Source organism: Sardina pilchardus, chromosome 10 (assembly GCF_963854185.1).
Source record: "Sardina pilchardus chromosome 10, fSarPil1.1, whole genome shotgun sequence".
Lineage (NCBI taxonomy): Eukaryota > Metazoa > Chordata > Actinopteri > Clupeiformes > Clupeidae > Sardina > Sardina pilchardus.
The window spans coordinates 10,590,838-10,618,337 of record NC_085003.1 but is presented as its reverse complement, the minus strand read 5'-3'; the positions used below and the strand labels follow the sequence as shown (position 1 = coordinate 10,618,337).

The 27,500-nt window shown below is 47.9% G+C and overlaps 1 protein-coding gene across 4 annotated transcripts in view; it reads left to right on the top strand.

Annotated features, from left to right (window-relative positions):
* ripor1 (RHO family interacting cell polarization regulator 1) overlaps nt 1–27,500 on the top strand; it is a 69,446-nt gene that overhangs the window by 16,334 nt on the left and 25,612 nt on the right. The window contains exons 1-2 of one of the 4 annotated variants that reach the window (XM_062546682.1): nt 373–893; nt 26,084–26,207. In XM_062546682.1, coding sequence (XP_062402666.1) covers nt 26,110–26,207 — 98 coding nt within the window. In that variant the 5' untranslated portion in view covers nt 373–893; nt 26,084–26,109. Of the gene's footprint in view, nt 1–372; nt 894–7,286; nt 7,408–17,647; nt 17,789–26,083; nt 26,208–27,500 lie in introns of those variants that run through there. The other 3 variants (XM_062546684.1, XM_062546681.1, XM_062546683.1) reach the window with 3 other exon arrangements.

The window sequence follows — 27,500 nt, the reverse complement described above, 5'->3', positions numbered from 1 at the left end:
GATTTACGTTGTACCCAAGCAGGGATTTTTTTTTTTTTTTTTTTTGAGAGAGAGAGAGAGTTCTGGTCAACTTGTCTTGAAGTGTCTGATGTGTCTAAAAGTCTGGAGAAATTAGTACAATTGCAGGTTAATATCCCGTCGTTACTGTTGTGGAAAAAACGCGTGCAGTTCACTGCTAACTCTGCGTCATTTCGGGGACAAGGGGACAGTAGGAGGGGAGAGGCCAGCAGCAAATGGGGACCACGGCACTCCGTTTCACTTGAGGAGAGAGGCGAGGCAAGGCGAAAATCCTCCGAGTCCCTCCCCTCTCTCCCATCCCCCTTCTCAGTTTGGAGCTACTCAACACACAACTGCTATAGCCTGCCGTCCCCTCTTAAGCTGTGCATGTGTGTGTGTGTGTGTGTGTACTTGTGCACACACACATACACTGAGCGAGCGAGGCAGACGTCTCCGAAGACTCAACAGGAGATTTCACCGAACTGCGCGGCAGACAATCACTGACGCATGGTTCAGCCTGAAACCAGCTTGAGATATAGAGCTGCAGTTTTTCCCGTCGTGATTATTTCCTTCACCCTTCCTTCATCCTGATCGACGCGAAGTGGACGCAGATGAGTACGGACGGCTCTTGCATTTGCATTGGATTGTCCACACCCCTTCGGAGATAAGGACGGGGACTGAGCCCTCGGTTGCGCCTACAGGAGAAGGAGAAAGTGACACCGAGAAGACCGAAGGCGAAACGAGAGGCGAGACTTAACTGATTTGGGGAAATTATTCACTTTGGTTGACAGGAAAACTCGTCCCGTTTTCCTCGTCTGACTACCTTCCACCGGAACCAGCTTGTTACTGAACAATTTGGATTTACATCAGATGATACCTCCCCTGGCGGCAGACATGTACGTGGTTTGTTCATTATTATATGTCCTCTGTGCATCCTTTTGTGTCGTTTTTGACTTGGGCTTCGACCTGTTAGCGCTGTCTATGATAGTTAGACTGCATTAAATGAGTCAGTGAATCCTGGAATCTAAAGAGTGCGATCATGTGAAGCGAAATTGGGCGCTGATGCAGAACTGGATTAACCTTTATACTCAAGTCAAACATGTTACAATGTATCTCAATGTGATACAAATAGGAAGGTTTGCTGTAAATTACTTAAGAATGGCTTACTGCTATTTAGGTAAGAAGAGATCACCGTTTATGTGAATGAGGAACACGGAGAACAAATTCTAGTCTGGTCGTTTTGATGACAAAGGCTGTCTTTGTTTGATATTAGTAATGACATGAGAGAAAAGCCGGGTCGCCATGGGTATTTGTAAGTTTTACCATGAGGGAAGATGGCAGGCTACTTGGCGTATAGGCTACCCATGACTTAGGCTACTTTTACAAACTGTGACTTTCGAACTGTAAATTATTTGACGTGTCCTTCCAGAAGCCTCTGTCTGTCATTTTTGGCGGTTATAGAAAGCATTCAGTCTGACTTGAGTGTAGAAGAGAAGTTTGTTTTCAGAAATCCAATCGACCTCACGCTGCATGTGTGGTGGCGGTAGCTGGGATGGGCTACATTTGTGTCTGGTGTCTGACCAAAAACTGAGCCACGTCTCCACTCAGTTGATGTAGCGACTAGAAGCTAATCCCGCACAATCTAATCCTTCTGTTGACTTTTTTCTTTATCCCTGCAAGGGAATGCAACCTTTTCCTAACCGATGAGAATGGCCCACTAGTTTTACAAGTCTGAATCTTAACATCTTGTTTTGGGAAATAGGGTAAACTGACACTTAATCATAAAGAACCTTAACAAAGGTTTTAAGATTGTCCTGTATTGGCAGCAATTTAGAGCCTCAATTGTGAAAACAGTCTCCATACTGACATGTATTCTTTAAATGCACTGTATGCCACCAGTCAGTAATAATGCATATGATTAAACTGCCACTGTGCAGCCATTTAATCTTTTCCTTTCATAGAAGAGAGACCGTTGTTTACCACTGTCCTGCGATACACCTGTTACACATACAGACACACGCACACACACACACCACTTTGGGCCATATCAAATCTTTGCCCTTAACACAACAGAGGCCATGACTCTTCTGTTCGTCGTTTTGTTTTCACTTCCTCTCCTGCTGTTTTATGAGGAGGCGAGACGGTGATATCCTCCACGGCCTCCTGCATGCATCGGGGCTGGCTGGCCGCGCCAACAGGGAGGTGAGGACTGTGGGAACACGTCCCCCAGAAAGCTCCGGCCGTGCGGGCAGCTCACCAGGCCCTCACAATCTGGCCTTTGTGTGCGGCGCTGAGCACTGCTGAGGGGCCTAATTTAGCTAATGATTTGATCAACAAAAACAATTATGATGAAAGGGATATGCTGGGGAAAAGAGGGAGGTTGCCTCTCTCACTCTCTTACTCACTCACTTGTGTGCACTGCACACACACACACACACACACACACACACACACAAACACACAAAAACATAGGCTGTACACACACTCGCGCACACACAAACTAATAGGCTGTACACACAAACAGAGAGTTGCTCAGTGCCCCCTTTTTAAAGGGTTTGAGGCTCTGTGTTTCAAATTGTTGTGTTTATTTATGTGTGGGTGTAATGGAAGCATCTGGCTTTGAAACTGGCAGCATGTTTGTTGGTTTGGACCTACTGAAGGCATTCTATCCTTGATGATGATCTTGAACTGTGTCATCATAGGAGCTTGGTCATCTCCTCTGGCTTAGCTCCTCTGGCTGACCTTTTCAAAGCCAAGATTTCATTTGAGATTCTTAAGACACACACACATGTTCCTCCCTCCATAGATGCAGCAATATATAATGTCGGCTTCCATGAATTTATTTCACATGGCCAGAGAGTTAAAATTCTAACTTTTGACTTGACGAAAGACTTGCTCCCATATCACGCTAAGTACCATAACCATTACTTTAACACACGGGGCTTTCTCAGAGATGTAAGAAGTGTTGTCCTCCCTGTACCCCATGCAGGATTCTGTTGCCTGCTCGCTTCCTCCAACCCCTCTCTAGGATGCCTCTCCCTGTCGCTGGGCTGAAGTGATGCTCTTAGACTGTTTTGTCTGAAAACGCTGTCTCTGCCAGGAGTCCTGCTGTGGCCCCGTGACTCTCTCTCTCTCTCTCTCTCTCTCTCTTTCTCTCTCTCCCTCTCTCCTTTCCGTCATCCTCTCTTTCTCCCTCTCTCGTTCCTGCCTATGTGCCCTTCGTTACCCACCCCTACTTACCCCAACCCCTCAGGACGTGTCAAGTCCTGTTGTGTGTTAGCCTTGGCTTTGAGGATCGTCTCCTCTCGCTATGAGTTTAGCGTCACAGTCACACACACACACACACACGCACACAGACATTCACAAAACACACTCACACAAACACTCATTCACTCACTCAGTCACTCATGAAGCATGCTCTGCATAGCTTGCCTCTCGTGTCCTCTCCCCCAATAGGAAAGACCCTTTTTTTCTTGCTCTGTCTGTCCATGCTGAAAATAGATCAGTGTGGGGTGCTTTGAGCAAATAGACTGTCCGTTTAAAAAAGCAAACTCTTCTGGCGCAGCAGCCTACAGATCACAAAGGTGGTGTTCCCAGTGTCGTGCCCATGTGTGAGGCGAGTTCCCTTTGAACGAGCACATTGATGCATGGGATAGTGTTAATTACGCCTTGTCTGGAGGTTTAGCACGCCCAGGGCCCAGGGGAAGATCTGGGCACCATCACAGCACTGTACCCCCTGTCAGAGGATTCCAGGGTTAAGAGCATGCAGGGGAGAGAGGGAGGGAAAAGTGTTTGAATGTGTGTGTGTGGGTGCCTGCCAGCCTCCCTGGCTCTGATGTTGTGTTAATCTCAAGCACCTGCTCTCTCTGTTCTCCAGGCGAAAAGAATAATGAGACACCAGCTAGAATACTGAAGAGCCCTTGTGTTCCACACACACACGCACACATACACAGACACACACACACAGAGTGCCTCTGTCACCAAGTGATGTACTCTCCATACCCAGCATGCACTCTAACCCCCACCCATGTGTGGGTTTTGCTCGTCTAATGGCTTCCTGTGGGCCAATGCTGTGCCATTTTGCACGGTCTACGGCGGCTAATTAAATGCTCTTCCCTGTGTGATTGCACCCTGCTCGTGCACGCGAAACCGTCCGTCTTCTCTCCGACTGTGCAATTAGCCTCTGTTTGATGAGCGCTGGTCGGAACTGAGCGATGCGACTTTTTCTTGTGGCTTGCCTTGCGCTGCCGGAGATGTCTCATCCCTCAGGGCCCTCCCTCCCTCCCTCCACCCACCCTCTCCTTTTCCATCAATCATGTGGAAAGCTGGTTGGGTCGCCATGGCAGCTCGTTTACATGAACATTCCAGAAGCCAGATTGAGAACAATGCCGGGCTCAGAACTCTGGGAGAGCCCACGGAACCCACACACGCCACAAGCCGGGCCAGACATGCCCATTCTATTTCAGAACTTTCGGGCCTCCAACGAGCAGCAGCTCCACAGCCCCAGCTCCATGGCCTGCTGGCTGGCTGACGGAGCTTGTTCCCCAGCCCAGCATACTTCTCTCAGTCCCAGTGGTTGTACAAACAGGAAGCTGCTGGAATTGCACAGCTTGTTCAGAGAGGCCTCTGATGACTGCGAGGTATGACAACCATATGAAGGCTCCAGGCCGAGGCAAACCACAATCAAATTAACCCTATTGGATTTACTCCTGTGCTTTGTATGGCCTTGCATAATGCCCTGTCACTAGCCGACTGCCCACGTTTCGTGTATAGTAAATGAAGAAGACAGCTGCCGTGATGGGAGAATTGGGGCCCCAGCACAGTTTGATCGGATTGGATTTAATCTACTTCACCTATGTGGCAGTAGCTCGGGCCTTTTATCCTCGTCACTGGTCCTATAGTAGTTCCTTATAGCCATGGGCTGGTAGGCTATCTGTCTGCTCGTTCTGTAAGGGCTTTGTTTTTCCTCTGGCCTCTCTTTGTTTGGTCATGGGAGTCATGCTCTGTTGCTGTTTCTTTCACTCTTTATCTCCTCTCTGTCACTCTCTCTCTCCCTCGGTCTTTCTCTTTATCTTTCCCCCTCTTTGGACTTCCCCCCATCCTCCTCCTCCCCTCTCTCCCACTATCTTTTGGGCCCCTCCTGCTGCCATGTCCCATAATAGCAAAGCTGACCCTTCCTCCCCCATCAAGCCCCCCCCCCCCACCCCACCCCCTGCATGTGATGATCCATTTTGCCTTCCTGGGTGAGTCGGCAGTATTCCCAAATTCCCAGAGCCTGTTAGTAGTGGAGAATGGCTGACGTGTGCTCCCTCATGGCAGAGCCTAGTGACCGACAGGCCAAACGGTTTACATGCTTGTCTGAGCAGGGTGCTGGTGTCCAGTGACGGAGCCTGCTGTGTCATCACTGGACTTTGCCTTTTTTCTCATCAGCAACCCCCAGAACTCCCTGTGTTTGCGGAGTGTCATTTTAATTTAACAGTAAACCTGTGAGCACCATTTTGTACAAATAAAATACTCGGGTCACACGTAAAACCCACTGTTCTTCTCCTGCTGTCAGCTGCCATTGCTCTCAGTAGTGCTGTGCTGTGCTGCTGATCATGCGTGGAACCTTGGGATAGCCTCTGTGTCTCCCTAGCATAGCGAGCCATGGCTGCGAGCTGCAGCAGTGGTGGTGTCGCTAGCGTTAGCAGCATCAGTGACGGCGGTAGCACAGCGACAGCGGGGTGTAAGTCCTGACTCAGTGCACGCTCGCCGAGAGGACGGGGGCATGAGCCCACAGCTGCAGCAGCGAGTGACTCACTCTTTCCCAGGGTGCACGCAGTCTCAGTGCCGGCTTAAAACCGCAGCCCTGCACACAGCGCTAAGAATACATCATGGCACACACACATGCTCAGGAGGGTTGCATGTACATCTGTCCCGGCTAATGGTGTGTGCGTTTTGAAGGGTCGCGTAAACACAGATGCAATGCATAGTTCTTTCCTCTCCGCGTGCCCCCATACATTCACACGGTGACCCTTGTGGCTTGGGAAGTTTCATGCAATCATATGATAGTTTCAGGCTGTGACATGAGTAGCACGGCATTGAGGTTTACACCGCAGTCAGGGATTTTAAAGCGGCCTTGGGATAGGTGGATGTTATTCCGTTAATTTGTTTACAGGCATGAGCAGAAGATTATTTTCTTGATACCAGCTCAGTGTGCTGCGTTGCTTCATGGGAAGTTCCCTTCCACACATACGGGTGTGTCGACCATGAAACCCAGTATGTCTATGCGGCGCAACCCCATCCGTCCCAACAGGTAAAGAGATGTACAGTTTCACACGTGGTAAACTTCTCGTTTGGGATCGTTACACTTCCCCCCCGTATAGCCTTCTTCCCCGCAGCTCTGCTCGTTTCGTGTGACTAGGCCAGTGGGACACAAACAGATACCTGCGTGTCGTGGCAAGTGCTGTGGTAGGTGGCAACAGCCGGGCTCCCTTGTGTAATCAGCTTACTGAGGTCTGCACTGGAGGAGAGGGTGAAGGAGAGCGAGAGCGACGCGTTCGCTGAAGTCAAAACACTGTGATCCACTGGTGAGTGAGCGAGTGAGTCGTCACACAAACATTCCCTTTGATGCTTTGAACGCTAATCATGTAACACATAGTTCAGAAGAGAAAAGTCAACACCTTGTGATCACGCTGAGGCAACTGTAAACGCTTTGTTTGCTGTTGTGTCATCATGATGTGATACCTAAGGTATTTGTTTATGCTTCAAGGGGTGTCATTTTGTGTCTCTCTTTTCTCTTCTTGACGTTTTTTCTTCTTAACGTCATTGTACCTCAGGGCCGAGTTAAACGTTGGTCACATTGCTGGCTGCTCCTCGTGCCGAGTGAAGCTCTCCCAAGTGCCTCTCTTTCCTGAGGCAAGACGCTGAGCTGACAGGGGCTTGTGACCAGAGTCAGGTGGTTTGCCCACAAATGGGAGTTAACAGAGAATGGCCTGAGGAGGAATCTGCGAGTGATTTCTTGCAGCCTCAATTGCCTAATAGGTTTCTGTTTGTGCCTGCTGATTTGTGAGTTTTCCAGGCCAGGAAGAGAATGGCTGCTTTGCCCAACATCATCCCAGTAAAAGGGCGTATAAAGCACACAGGCTGGGTAGTCTGGAATATTACACGAGGATACACGAAACTGTGCACAGCCTGATTGCCTGCATTTTTTGATGGTACGGATATCCTTTTTATTTTGTGTGAGCGGTGTGAACAAGGACATTGTAGAGAGAGGGCTCTTTTATTAGACGTCACTTGTTTTCACATTTATTTGTTAAGCAGAAACCCTTTTTCAAGAGAAAGTGATACGCAAGAGGAAAATGCAAAGACATGGCTGTCAATGAGCAAACACAGAAGGAGAGGTTTTAAAGCATGGTACTGTCCCATTGGGTAAGTGTTTGATATCTCTGAAGGAAGGCTGTCTGAAATGGTAGGTTAAAGAAAGACCTAAAAGAACATTTCTGGTATAGGCTACTGATGAATGATGTTTATTGATAATGATCTTGATCTTGATTTTCCACCACTACATCAGGAAGTCATATGCATAGAGCAGGTGGCTCAACCTGAAGTCTTGCATTCAAGCCGGCAACCTGCTGAGAATGACCTGTGATACCTGTGTGACCGGGATACCGGGATGCTTTGTCCTGGAAATCCCCAGGCCATTTACAGTGAGGAGAAAATGTATTTGATACCATGCTAAAGTTGCCTAAAAAGAGGAATATAAAATCATCATTTGACAATTGATCTTAATGTCTTAATTAAAAAATTTAGTAAAAAGGAAACCGCTAAGTACCCCAATTTTCTTTGTGATTGAAAAATGTTTCGTAAATAAATAAATGTTCTTCCTAAATGCTAGGGGGAAGGAAGTATTTGACCCCCAATGTAACCCTATGGGAATTTAACACATAGGGTTAACATAGGGGCAGACAGATTTTAATTTTTTAAGGCCAGCTATTTAATGGATTCAGGATATTATGCATCCTGATAAAGTTCCCTTGGCCGTTGGAATTAAAATAGCCCCACATCATTACGTACCTTTCACCATAGCTAGAGATTGGCATGGTGCTTTTTCCAGTGGGCCTATTAGCCTGTTTGATGCTCATTGAGCTCAATGCAAATCAAACAGGCTAATAGGCCCACTGGAAAAAACACCATGCCAATCTCTAGCTATGGTCCAGGGTATGTGATGATGTGGGGCTATTTTAATTCCAAAAGCCAAGGGAAATTTATCGGGATGCATAATATCCTAGATCCATGAAATAGCTGGCCTTTAAAAATAAAAATCTGCCTGCCCCTATGTGTTAAATTCCCATAGGGTTACATAGGGGGTCAAATACTTCCTTCCCCTAGCATTTAAGGAAAACATTTATCTATTTACGATACATTCTTCAATCACAAAGAAAATTGGTGTCCTTGGCGGTTTGATTTTTACTCATTTTCTGAATTAAAGCATTAAGATCAATTGTCAAATGATGATTTTATATTCCTGTTTTAGCATGGTATCAAATACATGTGCTCCTCACTGTAACTGGCCAAATGTTAGCACGGTCATCAGCTGGCAGATAAAAATGCTAACGGCTAATCCACAGCTGCATCTACACAGGCAATATCTGCCAAATGAGTTGGCCTGCTAATATCGTCAAAGAAGAGGCAGACACTATTTAATGCTACAACAAACCAATTACGTATGGCCAATATAATAATCTACTCTGTATCAGTGATTATTTTTCAAACTCTACAGACTGAATGAATGCAAATTGTCTGAACTATCTCCCTGAGGGGAAGTGTTTAGAAAGAGGGCAAAGGATGAGTGTTGTGGTGGATAGACCATATTGTGGTGGGTCGCCATTTCCTTTTGTTTTACTTATTACTTGCTTCTTTCTTCATTTATTCTTAAGCTGATCAATTGTGCATGTGTTTGTCCGTGTATGAATTTGAGTGTAAGAGTAAGACAGCAGAGCAGTTGCCATGTCAAGCACATGCCACCACCAGTGAGCGGTTAGCTGAGCCAGTACAACAGGTGGACGGGTCGGGGCAGGGCCTGGTGCTAGTTCTGCCAGGAGATTGTTGAGGTTCAGGCACGCATTTGAGGAGGCGTTAGCCGCAGATAGCCTAATCTGGCCGTGTGCTCCTGTCAGGGCCTCAGATTGCGCCGGCCACAGCCCAGTGGGAGACTAATTGCGCTAATGGTCGAGTCAGATGTTGGCCCCGAGGTTCGCCCCATGGCCACTGATGTGTCTGCGGCTCTGTGTAAACAGGGAAATGGATAGATCTATCGTCTGATCTCGCTTCCTCATACAAAGGGCTGCTCTGGCCATCGCTAGCAGGCCACGGGCCAAGAGACACTGCCCGATGTTTATGGAAGTTGGACAAGCCGTAGAAAAAGAGACCTGTATGGAGAATGGTTTTCTTTAGTCCTGTGTCCTCACTTAACTTCAAACACAGGCATTATTGAAAGCCTCAGCAGCAGCAAGTTGGAGATAGAAACCTCATGTTTCACCTAGTGTAAGCAAACACTCAAGAAAATCACAGGCAATGATACACCCGTATAAACCAATGAGTAAGAGGAGTGACTGGGCTTGTTGTAGTGAATCATGACTCGGTTATTTCTGGTCTGTAGTCCTATGCAATACAGATGAAGTCAAGCGCCTTTCTCCCACGCGAGGCCAACGTTACTTTTAACCCCTGGTATTTCTGACCAGGTCAATGACCTGACCTCTTCCCCCTCAAAGACCCTCGCCATCCAATTACACTTTCCAAGATTAAGGCTAGCCAAGCCGCTCACAGCAACACGATGACGATATCTCCCCAAGGGTTATGTGGTGGGGAGAAACGTGCTGCATCAGGATTCATTGTTGAAGACTTATGAGCTTTTCGCCTATTGCAAAAAAATAATCTTTTAACAAGCAGTCTAGCCACCATTATTTTTGTATTATTTACAAACGCAAGCACATTTTGATCCCAAAAGCATTAAGTATTTTTTGTGACAGCACCGGCAGCCTATTATTTTAATAGAAGAGGCTGCTCTTGTTGTAGTAAATTATTGCAATATTACTGTACAGTTGGGCAATTACGCATTAGACTTTAAATTGACTTGAGGGCAGCTCCATTTAAAAAGATGTCAAATTATCCTCTGGCATTTGTTTATACCGCATTTGCACTGACTGGTGCCATAAATATGGCGTTTAAATGCAATCATTTAAATCAATAGCCAACATAGCCACAGTCACACCACAGCACATTAAATATTGATTTACTCCAATAATGAAAAGACACTTTGTCACCTGAAGGATCCTAATGGGTAGAATATTGCATACATAATTTGTTCCAGTTTGTTTTGATTAGGATTATGATCATCTTTGTTTGTATGACCCCACTAACATAGTTAGTTAGTTTGTTTGTTTTTAAAAAATCAGTGTAGAGTGTTTCACACAAGCGCTGTATTTCCTTATTTTATTTGAATGGGTGGCCGTTAGCTTCCCAGAGCCCTGGGGCCCGTGTGTGCACTGGGCACGACGCAGCGCAGCGGAGAAGCAGCCTAGTGGGGCAGCATCAAGTGACACATAAGCCTATTAGAGACCAGCTGGGGATTAAACAGGAAGTCTTGAGTTGACGGGGGTCCAGGAGGCTCGCTGTGCTCGGTCAGCCTGACCTCAGCCTGTGCAGGACGAAGAGAACCGGACCCCCTCAGAGGCTCCTGTTCAGAGTGGTGTATCGTGAAAAACGGGCTTTATTTGGGACACGCTTCCTTTGGTGTGTGCTGTGCCTTTGTGGCATTTGGTGGAAGTTAGTCAGATCAGATGCTGATGATTTAGAGAGCCGTGTGACATTTGGCGGAGCGTTTTTGATTTCCCCAAGTCACGAGTCTAGCAACCTCTGTAATGACACGGTCCCCTGTTGTAAGATGTAGCTATTTTTTTTTTTCCAGATATTTCACTGATATACTCGTGTAATTATCTAAATAGCGCAGCATATGGTTATCGCCCTCTCATGCCATCAAAGTGGCTTAACGTGTCTTAGAGAGAAAAAGAGATTATGTATGATATCATAAATGAAACCGGGCTGGCATTAAGACTGTGGTGGGTTGCATCTCTGATGAGAAGGGGGGGTTGTGGGGGGGGGGGGGGGGAGAAAAGTGCTTATATAATCATTCCCGCTCTGCTCAGCGGGGGGGCCGGGGCCATCGAGCTGGAAATGAGTTCCACACCACAGACTGGTGAGCCTCCTGCACGCAGCCGACTCCGAAGTGGAGCCGTAAATAAAGTTGTGATAGGACGGCAATGGGGGCCACTCGTTTTCATTCACCCTCTTCTTCCCTCCTTCTCTTCTCTTCTCTTCTCTTTCTGTTCTCTTTCTGTTCATTTCGCTTCTGAAGGCTTGCTCTTCTTATCGCTCCCTATTCTTCTTTTCTCGCTCTCTCTCACTTCCTGCTACTTCTTTCTGTCCATCCTTCTCTCCCTCCCTCTCTCTCTCTCTGCTCTGTCCTTTCCTAATTCTTTCCCTTATCAGAGTGCAGGCAGCCGCTGCAGGAAAGAAGAGCCTGTTGGTGGCTCGTTAATCACAGGCTTTTATAGGCCTCGTTAGGAGATGGGTTTTTTTGGGGGGGAGATTGGACCGGGCTGGACCAGACCCGCATATAACTCCGCTCAGGACATTTCCATACAGCACAGCGCCTCATCTACATCAGCAGTTGACCGTTATAGCCACTCAGTTCCACTCCAACTCAACTTTATGGGTTGGAGGGCAGGTGATGGAACTAGTAAGGGTGCATTATGAGGACTTGGCCTTCCTCTGTTTTGTCTCATGAAATGGCAGTCTTCTGTGTTGGCTTGCAGCAGAGAGACTTTGCATACAATAATATTTGACCACCTAAAGAATCTTCGCGCAAATTAACTTAAGTGATGCCATGAAATTATATTTGAAAAGGTTTGCTGTCATCACCCGTAATAAGAGATGTTGTAAATTATATGGCAGTTATCACGACAATAACTGTGACCGACATTTTGTTATTTGCAATCCAGACAGACACAGACAAACATACACACGCACACGCACACACATACATGCACACACATACATACACACATATCTTTAAATCTTTCTACCCTTTCAAGGTATGCATTACTTAAAGTAGGCGGTGTTTGTTTTGCTCAAGATTAGGTAAGAGTGAAACTGCCCTTGCCTAACCTGTTGCTCACAGAGCTTGTTTTGGTGTGAGACTGCAGTGGTTGGGGGATGGAGTGGGGGGTCTTCTGTGCTCTGTGGACTGTATGGCTCTATGGCATGCCAGTTATGGGTGGTATGTGTCCTCTGCTGTGCACTGCAAGCACTGTGTGTGTGTGTGTGTGTGTGTGTGTGTGTGTGTGTGTGTGCGCTTGTGTGTGAGCTTGTGTGTGAAGGTATGTTTGTGTGCATGTTGTTAGTTTCTGTGTGTGTGCTAAGCTGTGCTTGTCAGTGCTTATGTGTGAGTGGGCTTGCGTGTGTACGTGTATATTTTGTGTCTGTAGGTGTGTAAGAGAACTGCTCTTCAGGTCATTACTGTTTTCCAGGAATGAGGAATTATCTGCCCACCACTTACTGGGTTTCAGCATTTCAGCACACTCACCTCTTGAATGGGGGTTTTATTTCTTTGCACTCCCTGTAGAAGTGCCAAAACCATACGTGACAAGCTAAACAACGTGTGTGTGTGTGTGTGTGTGTCCCTGCAGTGAGAAGGGCTCATCCACCTGCTGCTCAGGTTATTGGTCCAGATGTCTGTGCTTAGCCTATTGTCCTGTCTTTAGCAACATGCTCCTTCTCTCACGTTTGTCGCATCTGTGTGTGTGTGTGTGTGTGTGTGTGTGTGTGTGTGTCGTCATCTGTCCCATGCAGTCATCCGTTGCCGTAAAGCCCCAAACATCTCCTGCAGCACAGAACAGAACCGTACAGCACAGCACAGCACATATGATTCCAATAAAACTGCCACCGCCGTTTTTCTCAGTGGAAAAATTAGCCCCTAAAGAGCCGCAGTGTCGCCTTGTCGACCACAAGCAGACCAAGCACGCAGAGCCGCTACACAGCCATGTAGTAATCATTAGCTGAGACAGCCTCATGCGGCTCCACAACCGCTCTGCTGAAGCGCTCGCCAGTGTTGCCTTACTGATAGCGTTCAACTGCCACATCACTTTATGTGTGTGGCCTTTCTTCTGGTCAAAATGTGGCGGGCGGAATGCGTCTCAGGTCGAGTGCAGCTGGTCAGGGAGGGGGGGGCGGAGGGAGTGAAAGCGAGGAAGAGGAGAGTGGCATGTGAGAAATGTGAAGATAAAACCGCCGCGGACATGCAAGCATCTCAGCCATTCGGGAGATGAAGCAAGCGAGAGCAGGGGAAGCAATATCGGAACGCACCTGTTTCTGCTCTGTGTGCAACTGTTGGATATGAAAGTCAAAGAGTGTGTGTGTGTGTGTGTGTGTGTGTTTGAGAGAGAGAGAGAGAGAGAGAGAGAGAGAGAGAGAGAGAAAGAGAAAGAGAAAGAGTGAGTGTTTGGGTTTCTTAAGTGTGCTTATTCTTTCTCTGGTCTTATAAGTGCTGATCTATGTGGTTGGTCGTTAGTCTGAATGTTTGTATCTTCTAAGTTATGATCTGTGATTGCAACTTCTGTCTTAAAGGCTCCCTTTGCAAAATGTTTCAACTAAAGCAGTTTAGAACTCATTGTGATGGTTAAATGACCTGTTGCAGTGAGAGTGGTGGCTTTCTCTGCTCCCTCTACTGTCTCCTAGAGGAAAACCAGCCTTGCAAGATCTGCACTAGCGGCGCATCAGCCTGAATCAAGAAGTCCCGTGAGAAGCGAGAATGAGCGAGAAACACCAAAGGCTTACATACACAACGCAAAATACTGTACATACACACACCCCCCTCAAGCACTGATTAGCCATGCCGGCTAGCTATTAGATGGCTTCATATTTTAGATGTTCATTGGAGTTACCAAACGGACCTTTAAATGCACATATTACTTTTTGTATGTTAATGTTAATGTATGTGGGCTTTTTTAGTATCAATCATTCAGTTTTGGTAAGGCTGTGTGTGGGGCCATGTGATTGCATGCATGTGCACGTAGATGTACGTTCACGTGTGTGTGTGTGTGTGTGTGTGTGTGTGCATGTGTGTGTTTGAGAGAGACACAGGTGCCGGCACCGGTCCGTCCCTGCTCTGGCTCCGGTCCCTGGCCGTCTGTCCCTGCCCTGTGCTGGCCTCGCCTGACCTGGCCAGCTGCTTCCTGGGAGATAAGAGCTCAGGGCTCAGGGGACAACTGTTCCCCTTAAATCCTCTCTCTGACCACCCTCCCACCCCCGGGACACCAGCCGCCCTGCCCCACCCCACCCCACCCCGACGCCTCCTCTTCCTCCTCCTCCTCCTCTTCCTCCGCCTCTGCTTATCCTCTTCCCCTCCACTTTATCACACCATTCGCGCAGGCCGGGTCAGAGGTCGTGGCTGGCACTGGCATGCCTGTTGTCACACCTCCTGTCTGTCTTTCTCTCTCTCTCTATCACTCTCTCTTTTCATCGCCCAACTGAATCCCTTTCTCTGCCCCTCAGGGCAATACTATCTTTCTGCCTGGAGACAGAGAAGAGGGAGAGAGAGGGAGAGAGAGAGAGAGAGAGAGAGAGAAGCCTGCATGACTGGTATTTTTCCATATGAAAAGCCGGCAAAAGGTTTTACTCTCAAAAAGCACATACGTCTGTGTGCTGCATAACAACCAATTGCACACAGGGAATCACACAAGGAGATTTGGATTGTGCTAGTTTTTATGTGTGAGCGTAGTACCTGCCAAAAAGCTACAGCCTGGCTTGCTTGTCAAGATGCCATTGACCTGATCTAGAGTTTCTGGCACACACACACACACACACATGCACACACGCACACACACAAACACAGAGGTTGGTAGGGTAATTGGCCCTTTCTCAGCTCTGCTAATCGAGCCATCTTTACTCAGTCACGTCCACCAGGCAGAGAATTCCCCCCCATCGCCGTTCGTTCAGCTAGCGCCTGTGCACCAGACCTGCCCTCTCTCTCACGCACACTAAACTGGTAATGTCCCAGACAAGGAGCAAGACTGCTGCCTAGTTGTATGCTCCCTATTAAAAAAGAGCTAGAGAAAAGCAGAACATCACATTAGCTATGGAGGCAGATCTGAAGAATGATTAACCATTGACCCTATAGATTAGCGTGTGTTCCCACCTTGCTAACCCACTAACTGAATAGTGCTGTGCCAGGGATGGCCATGGCCATGGAAATGCCCTGTTGATAAGGGCTCTTTTTTGTGTTGCCGTATTTGCATACAGGCAAATGTGTGTGTGTGTCATATGTCACTGTGTCTGGTGAGGGGGGGGAAGTGTAGCCGTGGTGTCTAGAGCTGTAATGCTCTTTGGATTCAACACTAGTGTGTGTGTGTGTGTGTGTGTGTGTTTGTTCCTGTTTGTATTTGTTGTGTAAGTAGCTGTTGGCTTTGCAGTCTTGTGTTTATCCATCCTGTTTGGGGGATTTGACTGTGTTTGGAGTGTAAGACGCAGACACACACACACACACATAAAAGCACAGACACACAACACGCACGCCTACACACACACACACACACACACGCACGCCCACACACACACACACACACACACACACAGACACACACAGACACACACACACACGCACTCGTGATTCTAATAGAGAGATCATGCTAACGAGCCGTGATTTCGATTCTGGCCGAGCGGCTCAGCTCGGCCGCCCTCCTCAGTCACCCTGACGGGCTCCTAATCAGCGCGGCAGCTGGTCGACCAGGACCTGAGCCAGTGTCTGTCCTCCCAGATCAGCATCAGCCTCCCTCCGCATTTCTAATAAAACCGCAGCCACGGATTACGCCGAGTTCGGCCACATCGCATCGGTGCTCATTTGCAGATTGTCTCTCTCTAGCAGTTTGACTGTGTGTGTGTGTGTGTGTGTGTGTGAGCGAGTGCACTGTGGAAGGAAATGCACAAAATGTCTTCCTGTGCATGCAAGTCCTGGAGCACTGCAGTCGGATGAGGGGGGTGGTGGGGAAACTCATGAAAGTCATTAAAACTTAATCCCCACTGCAATCTGCATGCCCACAGAAGAAAGCCTGGGTTGATATAATTGCTGAATAAACATGTGCTTTGAGATCCCCTCTCGAGAGTGTATTAGAGAGTGAGGAAATGTAGAGGGGGGTTATGTGTGTGTGTGTGTGTGTGTGTGTGTTGTGTGTGTGTGTGTGTGTGTGTGTGTGTGTGTGTTGTGTGTGTGTGGTGGTGGGGTTGGTTGGTTTTGAAGATATTAAAGATCAGTTTTGCCCCTGGGTAAGCTCACTTTGCATATGAGAAATGAACTAGCAAGGCCCTCGGGCTTGATTTCAACGCCAGTTGACCTCTATGTAAGATGCCCCAGTGTCTGCACCATCCTCGTGCCCACCCCATGCCGTCCATCTTGCCCTCCTCATCCCCAGACCACCCTTCCGAACCTCCCACTCGTCCTCCTATTCATCCCCAGTGGTGAACCATGAAGATTTATGCTACTGCTTACAGTGATTTTCTCGCTCTGTCTGTACCTCTCATCCATTCTCTCACTTTTTGTCGTCATTGCTAAACTTTAAAGAGCATTGCCAGCTGACCATAATTGACTTAACCTCACTTGCACAACACTATTAGTTTGACAGGAGAGCAAATTCATGCCCTCCACGTAGCATGTTGATTAAGCAATAAGCCCGGATACTGTAGGTCGTAGGTTGGAGAGTTTTTAGAACAGCTAACAGGTGTTGTTAGGCACAACGTGCAGCGGAATGCCTAACCCCCCCCCCCCCCCCCTTTTTCTACAGTAGACCATGGCTGGGTGATTAATACAAATGTATCACAACTGAAGATAATTAGAGCCTCTTGTCCACTTAGTTTTGCTCATGGCAATTAATTGGTTAATACTTTCTTCTGAATGGCCCCCTTAAAACAAATTCTATGTTGTGTTCAGTCTCATTTCATCCTTCTGATTTTAAGTCATGTTGCCCGTCCCTACTATACAGTAGACATAATATTATGACTTGGGTTGGTGACTCAAGGTTAGAGATGTTTTCTTTGATTACACCTGAAAGCTTATGTTGCAATAATGCTCCCAAAACTAAAAAGCAACGTTAGTCATCTCACTTTCTGAGTCACCGTTTCACGTCACGTCTTCTTAATAAGAGCCCCGATTGTCTTGAGAGCCTTCTTCTTGCACAATAGAGACAGCAATATTTATCCGTGTCCATGTGCCCAAGGTACATATATAGCCGAAATGTGAAGTGTCCGACGGCCTTTTAACTTATCGTGAGGAAGCAATGCGCCGGGGCCTCGCTTGGAAGAGGGAGAGGCAGGAAGCGTGTGATGTCAGAGCGGGAAGTGGAGAGGAAACCAGCGAGAGGAGGAGGAGGAGGAGGACCAGGGCTGCGGAGAAGGAGACCGCCTTCCCATTTCCTGGCAGCGCCTCCGCTTCACTCTCTCTCCCTCTCGCTCTCTCTCTCTCTCTCTCTCTCTCTCTCTCTCTCTCCCTCTCTCTCCCTCCCTCGCTCTCTGTGTGTTTGAGGGAGGGGAGGCTGCCAGTGGATGTAGCCACAGTCAAGGAGACACTGGTAGTCTTGTGGTTTTCCCTCTGCCCTTTGAAGAGGCTCCGAAAAGAGCTGAAAGTATTTCTCACTGAGGTCAAGTCTTGCGGGGAGGAGAGGCGAGCTGAAATTACTGGCCAACATGTACAGTGGATATGGAGGTACCTCTTAACCTTTCGTCACACCTGGCTAAATGCGGGTCAGCTCCTTGACCACCCTTGCTGCGCTTTGTAGTTTTTGTTACTGTAGTCGTAGAGATAGGGCAGGTTGTCATTGTCTTCTGATACTGGTGGGCGTAGCATTATCAGAATTCGTACGCTTGATTTGTACACTCTGGTTTTTGTTTACGTATTGTTGTGCACTCTAGACACAATGTTTATCTTAGGGCAGTCTTGTAACTTGTGTGTTTCCCTTGGCTCATATCTGGTTTGTGTTGTTTCTGGGTCAGATAGTGATATGTTTTGTGCAAGGTTCTTTGTTGTAAAGGGTTAGCTTCTCTCACTTTGGCTTTCCCAAAGGGTGTGTTTTCTTTCCCTTCCTTCACCGCAAGTGTTATCTCTTGTTTTGGTGTGAACGTTTGCATCGCCCTCTCGCTGTTGTCTTTTGTTCAGTGCTCTTCAAAAGATAATATTTTCTTAATTCGCACTCCTTTCTGTCACTCTGTCTTCCTCTTGCTTCTCTCTCTTTTCTCTCGTCTCTCTGTTTCACCCTCAGTCCGAATTCCTCTGACCAGAGTTTGTTCAACTCATGTTTGTCAAGGCTGAACTTAGATCTAAGGGAGGGAAGGCTGAAGACACTCACTCACCCACCCACACAGTTTTCCCTCACAGAAGTTTCTACAGCCTTTTAAACCCAAAATGCAGCCCATCGCTTAAACCCCCTCGAATCTCGAATGGGAGCTCCTGTGTTGGCGTTGTCCCTGTCTCGGGGGACTTTGAGGGGGCTGTGGTTATGAGTGTGGAGTGGAGCGGTTGGCAAGCTATACGTTTCCCTGTGGTTTTCCTTTCAGTCCTCAGTACTTAGGTTGTGTTTCCCTGGACCTCCTTAGTAGGGAGTTGTCAACAGGCTGTCCTGATAGATGATTTTCCAACGTCATCACCTAAGAGCTGTGTTTGTGTGTGTGTGTGTGTGTGTGTGTGCGTGTGTGTGTTTGTGTGTGTCTGTTTGTGTGTGTGTTCTAGAAGAGTGTTTAGGTTCACAGTCCTCTCTCACAGGGAAGAAGGGTTCCAGGGCCTTTAATACGATTGATTGGATTGGGTATAGTCAAGGCATTCAGGTCTTGCTGCCGTTATTATATATTACCTTTCATTGTAATTGCAGCCTTGTGACTACCACAGGCTGTCGAGATACAGCTCCTTGAGACATATAGTATATCTTAATGTACATTTTCGTTGCATATGCCCCAGGAATATCCACACATGGCTCAATAGAGAAGAGCCTCCATGTGAGGGACTCTTTGTGTCTCTCAGGAGGATTCAAAGAACCCCTTTTGCGGATGGAACATTCTGATCTTGATCATTCCTGGGGATTCTTTATAAAGATTGTGGGAGTGCATCCACTCACAGCCAAAGAATGCCAAGGGGTGCGGGCCCTTTGGAAAGTCCAGGGCAATGGAGTGTTGGGTACTGTGTGTGTGTGTGTGTGTCTGTGTGTGTGTGTGTGTGTATGTGTGTGTGTGGATACTTTGAGGAGGGTGTGGGGGCTAACATGATGAGTGTGTTGCTTTCTTCAGCTGGGCTCTGAGAGAATGGAAGGAAGGGCATGCTGCGAGGAGCTGCTGTCGCCAGCAGCTTTAAGGGTTTCCACACCAGTCACAGCGCCTCTTGAGCCCCATACGGGTCACTTCCTGCCTGGTTAGGTGGACAGGAAGCATCCTGAGAGAGCATCTATATTTAAGTTGGGGGGGGCTGCAGGTGTGCTTTTTTAATGACTCTGCTTCCTTATTACCACAAGAACTCCTCACCTTTCAAGATAAGGAGACAGAGGGGAAACAAAGAAGTCAGATTTATTTCCCTTTGTCCCATTTTGCTAGATTATTACTCTCAGTTAGTCCGTATCTAGTTGCTTTATTGGTTAGTGCAAGTCAGCCATTGTTGTTTTTGCTTGTTGTACAGAAGTGTAATCTGTCAGTATGTGTTTCTACTGCTGTGTGTTTCAAATTATGGAGTCGGAGAGTGAACTTGGTGACCTCCCTTCTCTCTCTGCCCCCTGGCTGTTTGTCCAATATAGCTGCATCCCTGGCGTAGACTGTCTTAATATTCAGTCTGAGGCCAGTGCCTCTCCTGCCATCTGCTAATATCTGGCCTGTGCCCCCATGGGAGTGAACAGTTGACAACCCCCTGCCTCGCGTCTCGGTCAGCCTGCTTGAATTCCAGTCATGACGGACTCCCCCCACCTCTCTTTTCTCTTCCGTCCTTTCTCTGAGTACTGGCTCCCTATCACTATTGATTTTCATTCACCCCCTCCAAAAAAATCAATGTGTAGCTAAAACCCCACGAACTAGACTTCCTTATTTAACCACAGCATATGGAACAAGTGTTCCAGCCTGAAGCGAAATGGCAGGCAGCTTCAGCGTATAGAGCTTGCTGCTGTGCTGTATCCTGTGGGGCTGTGCTCACCACAATGGCCATGTTCAGGCATTACAGTACCCCACATATGTCAGCCACACAGCTGTGGAGTGTGTGAGTGTGTGTGTGTGTGTGTGTGTGTGTGTGTTTTTGTGTGTGAGGGGTGGTGGAGCATTGGTTTGTTTGCGAGCATGTGGGAGGGGGGGGTGGCTTGTGGGTAGTAAGAGGCCACCGCGGCCACACCCTGCTGCCCCCCAGTGCTTTGTGTTCTAGAATGGTCCTGGAACGAGGCCAACGGAGCCAAACAATGCCCACACACCCGTCCACAGGCTTCTGACCCACTCTGACCACACGCTCGCCCAATGGAAGCCTGTGGAAGGCTTTAACCCTCACCCAGAGTGCATGCCCACTCATGTAACGCTCGCTCTTTTTTTCTGTCTTTCTCTCTCAATCTCTCCCTTCAAAACGTATTCTTTCCTTCTCGTTGCGTTGCTTGACGTTCGTTCTTCACGCCTTGTGTGATCCTGGCTGGACCAAATCCCTCAGTGGATCCACCTCCTCGTGGACAGGTAGGAGACGCCCAGTGCTGACCACAGAAGGGGGTGTGGTTGCTCATAACACTTACAGGGGGGTCAGACAGGAGGGAGGGGGGGTTGTGGGGGAGGGGGGCTACATGGTCCAGCCTGGCAGTACCATTGACTCGGCTCCGGTGTGAAGGTGGTAACTGAGCGGCTCGCTCTGGCAGAAGAGCCCATCTCTTCACTGTTCCGAGGACTGCCCTGTCAGCTGGACTCGAGGCTGAGGCGAAGGGGCGACTGTGAGGCCTCTGACTAAACTGAACTGAACTGAACTGAGCTGAACTGAGCTGAACTGCACAAGGCAGGAGAGAGGAGAGAGGAGGAGGGATGTGTCACTTGCCCGTGTCCTGTTTCCCTGGCGACTCGCGGGTGGACGGGGACTCTAGCGAAGGTCGGTGCTTTTGATGGCTGGCTTGTGCGAGCGGCTGTGTGGGCTTCTCTGAAGTGGAATCCGTTAACAGCAATTTACAGCGATGACGCACAGGACTGCTGACAGCTCGCCTTTGTTGCTTTGCTTATGTCTCTTTCTCTCTTTCGCTTTCTTTCTCTCTCTCTTTATTTTTCTCTCTCTTTCTCTTTCTCTCATTGTCAACTCTGTTTTCTGTTTTGACGAAGAGAGTTGATTTTTCCCCCCCTTTCAGTCTGGGCATCTCTCATGGTGATGAAGAAAAAATAGGTTATGTCAACAGGGGAGGGGTTGTGGGGTGGGGAGGTGGGGAGGGAGGGAGACCGCTGTGTAAGAGTCTCTCTCGGCTACTCCAGATGTTTTTATTTCTCTGGACAGTCTTCCTGAGCGGTATTAGAAAAAGGAGGAAAGAAAAACCTCCCTACAGCTTCCTACAGGATTGAGGCGTTTCCTCTGCCATGTGTTCAGTGCCTGATGAGTTTGTCTAGTAAGCCGGGGCGGCTGCTGAGCTTCAACAAGGCTATACAACTCAATTAAAGGCCACTAATTGATCAAGTGGGGGGTAAATAAGGACCTTACGGATGTGATTAAATATTTAAGGACATTTCAAACTTTCCCCCCTCCCCCTAGATTGAGTGAACATTCATCTTTTATGACGGCCAACATCTAATCCTGTCGCTGATGAAACCCTGGTAAGGGCTTTAGCCCACATTTCTGGATCTGGAATCCTCGGGTCTTTGATTAAGACTAATGAAATATTAATTGACCACCAAGAGCAGGCTGGGAAGAAATGGGGTGGAATGGGATGGGTGCAGCGTTTGGTGCCGTAGCGTATATCTGTGGGATGGGGCCCTGTGTCCGGACTCACCAGGGAGCTGTGTGTTTGTTGAGACCGGCTGAAGCCTGTTTTGCCTGGAGTGGTGGAGAATCAGGAAGAGGGGGATTGGGTGGGGTGAGTGAGATCAGGATAGCTCGCGTAGGGTAGCTTGGAGTTGGTGTGTGTGTTTGGTCAGGTGAAGGGGTCAGTACGGCCTCTCTCAGCTTCTACCCAACCCAACCCAACACACACACACACACACACACACACACACACACGGATAGAAGCTCTCTGGTTGTGGAGGGGGTATCGGTATGGAACGCCTCTCCACCACTTCCCCCCCCCCCCCTTGAGCTTGTTGGTATGCTCCGCCGTCCATGGAGCCACCAGTGGTTGGCTACAGGGCAGAGAAAGGCCTTGTTCTCAGGCCAGACGGCCCATTGTGGGGTTTGCGAGGTGTTGTCATTGCTGCAAGCGAGGTGTTGGGAGAGGGATGCTAGCCACGGTGCATGACTGGGCTTCCTGTCACCACTCCCCTGACAGCTTTTATAAATAAACCCTGGCTCACTTCCTCAAGTCAGTGGTGGTGGTGCCATCAGGGTATCCAAGGAACCGCTGATCTCTGTTGACCCAAAACAAAAAGATACAATTGTTTTAAGCCATGTTGACTGAGGCGGTTAGGAGGACAAACAGAAATGCACTTTCTGCAATTGCTACATGTTAGCAACAGGATTTTGACCTCAGGAAGTCTGCCTAGCGCAGCAGATTTTATGTTATGACAACTTTCTAACAGCCCTTGTTTTGAAACTGATTTTTGTCCTTTTTTGATGACTGTGATTTTTTTTTTTGGTTGGTCCATTTAAAGGAAAGTAGAAATAGCTTTTGTAGTTCTGTTCATTAAAATGCTTGGAACGTCCTCTACCCACCCTGGCTGTCTGGCAAGTTACCCTGCAGCTCCCTGGTTAAGGGGCGGCTAGTGACGCCATTCACGGTTAATGCAAAACAGCAGCTCATACACACTTGAGCTTGTGTGGTCATGGTGTGCGTGGGCACGTCCGTTTGTGTGTGTGTGGTGGTGTTGTTATGGCAGTTGTTACGGCAGTGTTATTGCCGTAGCGGGTTTGTGGAGTTCTGGTAAGGAGATTATGTTTTTTTTTTTTGTCTGATTCTCACACATTTCTTCTCCTATACATCTGAGCTTTGGCTTCTGACTCGAAGGAAAGATTTCTTGCGTGCTAATGTGTAGCTGAAAGCCCAACAGGCCCTTTGTAATAAGTAATGAAATATCCCTTCAACGCGTCTCCAGTTACCGGCCTGATGCATCTGAGGACAGTCAAGAGCCCTCTGGCTGCTGATCTGTGTCCTGTGTGACCCAGAGCTTTGCTCTGTTTTCCTCATTATCTAGTCTGACCTGGAAGACCTGAGCTTTTTTTATTCAACTCATTAGATGTCTGTGTGTCTGCGTTTGATACTTGTTTACAACTCGGGTTCTGTTATTCCTTCCTTTTATTTTCATCTCTACTGATGAACAGTACACTACCGGTCAAAAGTTTGGGGTCACTCAGACATTTCCATTCCACTCTATTATAGGCAGAATACCAGCTGAGATCAGTTGCATTGGGTTTTTTTTTTAAATCAGGGCAGCAGCTTTTAAATAGCATTATGTGCTCATCGATAGTTGCTAAAGGGATCTCGACTGTTGCAGAGAGAAATGGCTGATCTTTAATGCAATATCTGTATTGCCCATTATCAGCAACCAATTATCCAATGTTCCAAAGGCACCTTCTGTTTACTAATCTGATATCATTTTAAAAGGCTAACTGATGAGAACCCTTTTGCAATTGTGAGACCATGTAATGTAATCTGATTGTATATTATTATTTTAAACTTGGTATTACAGTGTTGTTGTTATTATTGTTAATGATTATATAAATTGTGTTTTTACTACTACAAGGCTTAATATTACCAGTGTGATTTAGCTGATCATCAGGTGTAGGCAGGATTGTATAATCATTCTTGGAGTTTCTTCCTTTGGTTTTTGGATACCAATGTGAGTGTGTTTCAAGGGCTAGCAGATCCCTGTGTGAGTATGTTCCAAGGGCTGGCGAATCCCAGTGTGAATGCGTTCCAAAGGCAAGTGGATCCCTATTTGAGTTTATATTAAGGTGGATGGATCCCTGTTTGATCCCTGATTGGACAGATCCCTTTGTGAGTGTGATCCCTTTTTGGGTGCATCCCTGTGCGAGTCTGTTTCAAGGGCAGGTGGATCCCTGTGTGAACGGGTACTCTAGGCAAGTGGATCCCTGTGTGAGTGTGATCTCTGGGTGGATGGATCCCAGCGTGAGTGAGGATCCCTGTGTGTCTGTCTGTGCTCCCTGGTCAGATGGATCCCCGTGCGAGAGTGCATTCCAAGGACGTGAGCTGGGTGGGTGGAGGCTGCAGGGACAGGCCTTGTTTATAAAAGGGCTTGTTGTGAAGAGGAGTGCTGGCCCTGTCCCTGTCCCATGCTCAGCCTCAGTCTCTGCTCCTGCCACTGCGTCCCCAGAGTAGGTGATAAGGACGTCCGCAGCGATTACTCACAATGAACTCTGGCTGCACTGGCAAGACACCGAGGCGTTATCTGGTCTGGGAAAACAGGATACTGTCCTTCTTTATGTGTCTCGGTACATACTCTCTCTCTCCCTCTCGGTCTCTCTCTTGCTCGCTCTCTCTCTCTCTCTCTCTCTTGTCTTGTATCCTCCAATTCCCTGCTTTGCTGTCCTTCTTAGCACCCTTCTATCAATTTTCTCTCCCATTCTCAGCTTTTCACACACTCACTTATGCAATCATATTGTGGACTGGTGCAACACTCCCCCAACACACACACTCACACACAAACACACACACACACACACACACACACACACACACACACACACACACACATCCTTTACAAAGTCTAGCTTTCGTATTAGTATTAGCATGAATGAACAGGTAACAGACCGACTGAGAAGCAACACTTTTGTGTACTTTTGCTGACTTGATCATCTGATCCTGATCGTGTGTGTGTGTGTGTGTTTCTGTGTATAACACACGCACAGTACGGATTCAACACACACACAGCCCCTCAGGAAGAGGGTGGGATTCTCTGTGCTCTGGTCGGAGACGGCGAAGAGGCGGGTGTGTGTGTGTGCGTGTGGGTGGGTGGTAGCTAGCGCCCCATCACGGCTCTGTGTAAAGGAAAGGCAGGGAGGGAGGAGGGGGTTAGGAGGGAGAGGAGATGGGGAAGGAAGCGTTTGTTTGACCTTCAGGGCCTGGAGCTGGGGCTCTTCATCGGAGGTCACAGCCTCCGCCATTCCCGTCAGTGCCTCTCGCTCGCTGCCAAGCTGCTCCGCTCCGCTCCCCTCCCCTCCCCTCCGTTCCCGTCAACACGAGTCGCTGCGGGGGTGCGCTTGTGTACGAACACATCACGAGCGTCCATGGCTGATTGTTGTGACAGAAAGACGGACAGGCCAGGAGAAACGGGCCGGGCCTATGGGATGTTGTTGTTGTTGTTGTTGTTGTTGGGGTTGGTGCATCAGAATGATATTTTTCTCTTTTTTTGCCCTGTTAGGATTCATGAGGGAAAAAAAACTTGTGTCAGAGCAAGGGAACGGTTCTGATGTTCAGTCTTATGTAACCGTTTTAGAAAGTGGTCTGGCTTAGTGGGGTGCTTTGATGTAAAATAATTGCTGTTAGTCTGTAGAGGCTTCTGTCTGTGCGCCCTATAATCTCATGGACTTTCACTGAAGGAAGAGGCGCTGAAGTTTCTTTTCCTTCCGATAGACTCATGGTGTAAGTGTATAATGAGATTTTAAAGGCTTCTTTCCCGGAAAAAAGGAAAGGAGAGGGAAAAAAAAGGTTACATAAGTTCTCGATCAAGGACAAAGCCCTTGAAACATATTCCTCAGTTTGATAAATATAATTAATTCTCTGTGATGTTTAGTTCGGTTGCTAAACCACTGAGCAGCTGTGACCGTCATTTCCACGGTGTATCCTCAAATGCTTCCCTCCCTCTGTGAGTGCGACCTCTAATGCCTTCCCCCCTCTCCTCTGTGTTGTCTCAACAGGGAGTCCCTCCAGAGCTGTGTCCACCATGTCCCTCTCCGTGCGGCCTTCGCGCCGAATTGTCTCCCGGTCCATCACTAGGAGTCAGTCCTTCGCCGGAGTCAACTCCTACGACAAACCCTACAGGTGAGAAACCCTTACCCAATAGATGACAATTACGTAAACACCCCACCCCTATCCACAAAGAGCCACACATACACTATGCACATATGCTCTCATAAATGAGCCAAGACATACTGTATCACACACACACACACACACACACACACACACACACACACACACACATGCACACACATGTGCTTTAATCAGGATGTCTGCTGCTAGTTCCACCTGACAGGATGTCCAGCAGAGCTTGTTTCCTGGCAGTAGCTGACAGAGAGAGAGAGAGAGAGCACAAGGGGAAGAGAGAGAAAGAGAGAGAGAGAGAGGAGAGAGCGGGAGAAGGGGGTGGTTGGAGAGGCTTTTCCTTAGTTCTTGAAAATGGTTTCTGTAAAGACTCTCCTAAGCTTTATATAATATAGCAGTCGACAGGGGTGAGTTAACAGGAGCCAATGGTAAAGGAGGTCTAGAGTGCCCATATCTGAATAGACACATCCACGTGCTGGCTCAGCCTTACACTCCCTCTGTTCAGCTGCAGTAATGTCCTGTCTTTGACATGAACATAGCCGCTCACAGCAAATAGAGTTGTGTATTTGCAGTGGGATGTAAAGGTGTTTATAGCTTGTTACTCGTGTGTGTGTGTGTGTGTGTGTGTGTGTGTGTGTGTGTGTGTGTGTGTGTGTGTGTGTGTGTGTGTGTGTGTGTGTGTGCGCAAGTGTGTGTGCAAGCGTTCATGCATGTAAAAATGCATGTTTGCATCTGACAGTGTGACCTGCTCTGATCCCATGTTAAAGCAAGAAAGGCAGGGATGAGGAATGCAATCATGATTTATTAATGGACAGTTCTGCCATCCTCAGAACAAGGCCAACCAGAGTCCATGTTAGACTCAGGGAGAGCGGGAGCGGAGATGGAGGGAGTGAGAGTGATACAGAGGAAAGAGTGAGGGAGGGATGGAGGAAAGGAGAGGAAGTGAAGGGGAAGAAAACAGGGTAACTGGCTGGAAAAGGGAAGTGAGGAAGGATGGAGCTGCAGGCGGCTAAATTGAGAATGTTGCTGTAGCTCTTTTCACAGACCAGAGGAATGCTTAAAGGTTATGCTATGGCTTTGATTACAATCGAGAAGTTAACTCTTGCACCATGTATGCAATGTGTAGACTGTGTAGACTAAAGCACTATCTCATGAGCTACAGTAAACAGTGTGCATTGACCCATTCAAATGCATGGAAATGGAGAGATTGAGTAAATGAAGATGTGAAAAAAGAGGAAGGAAGAACAGAGGGATCGGTAGACTGAGGGGAAAAAGTTGTGATGGAAACTT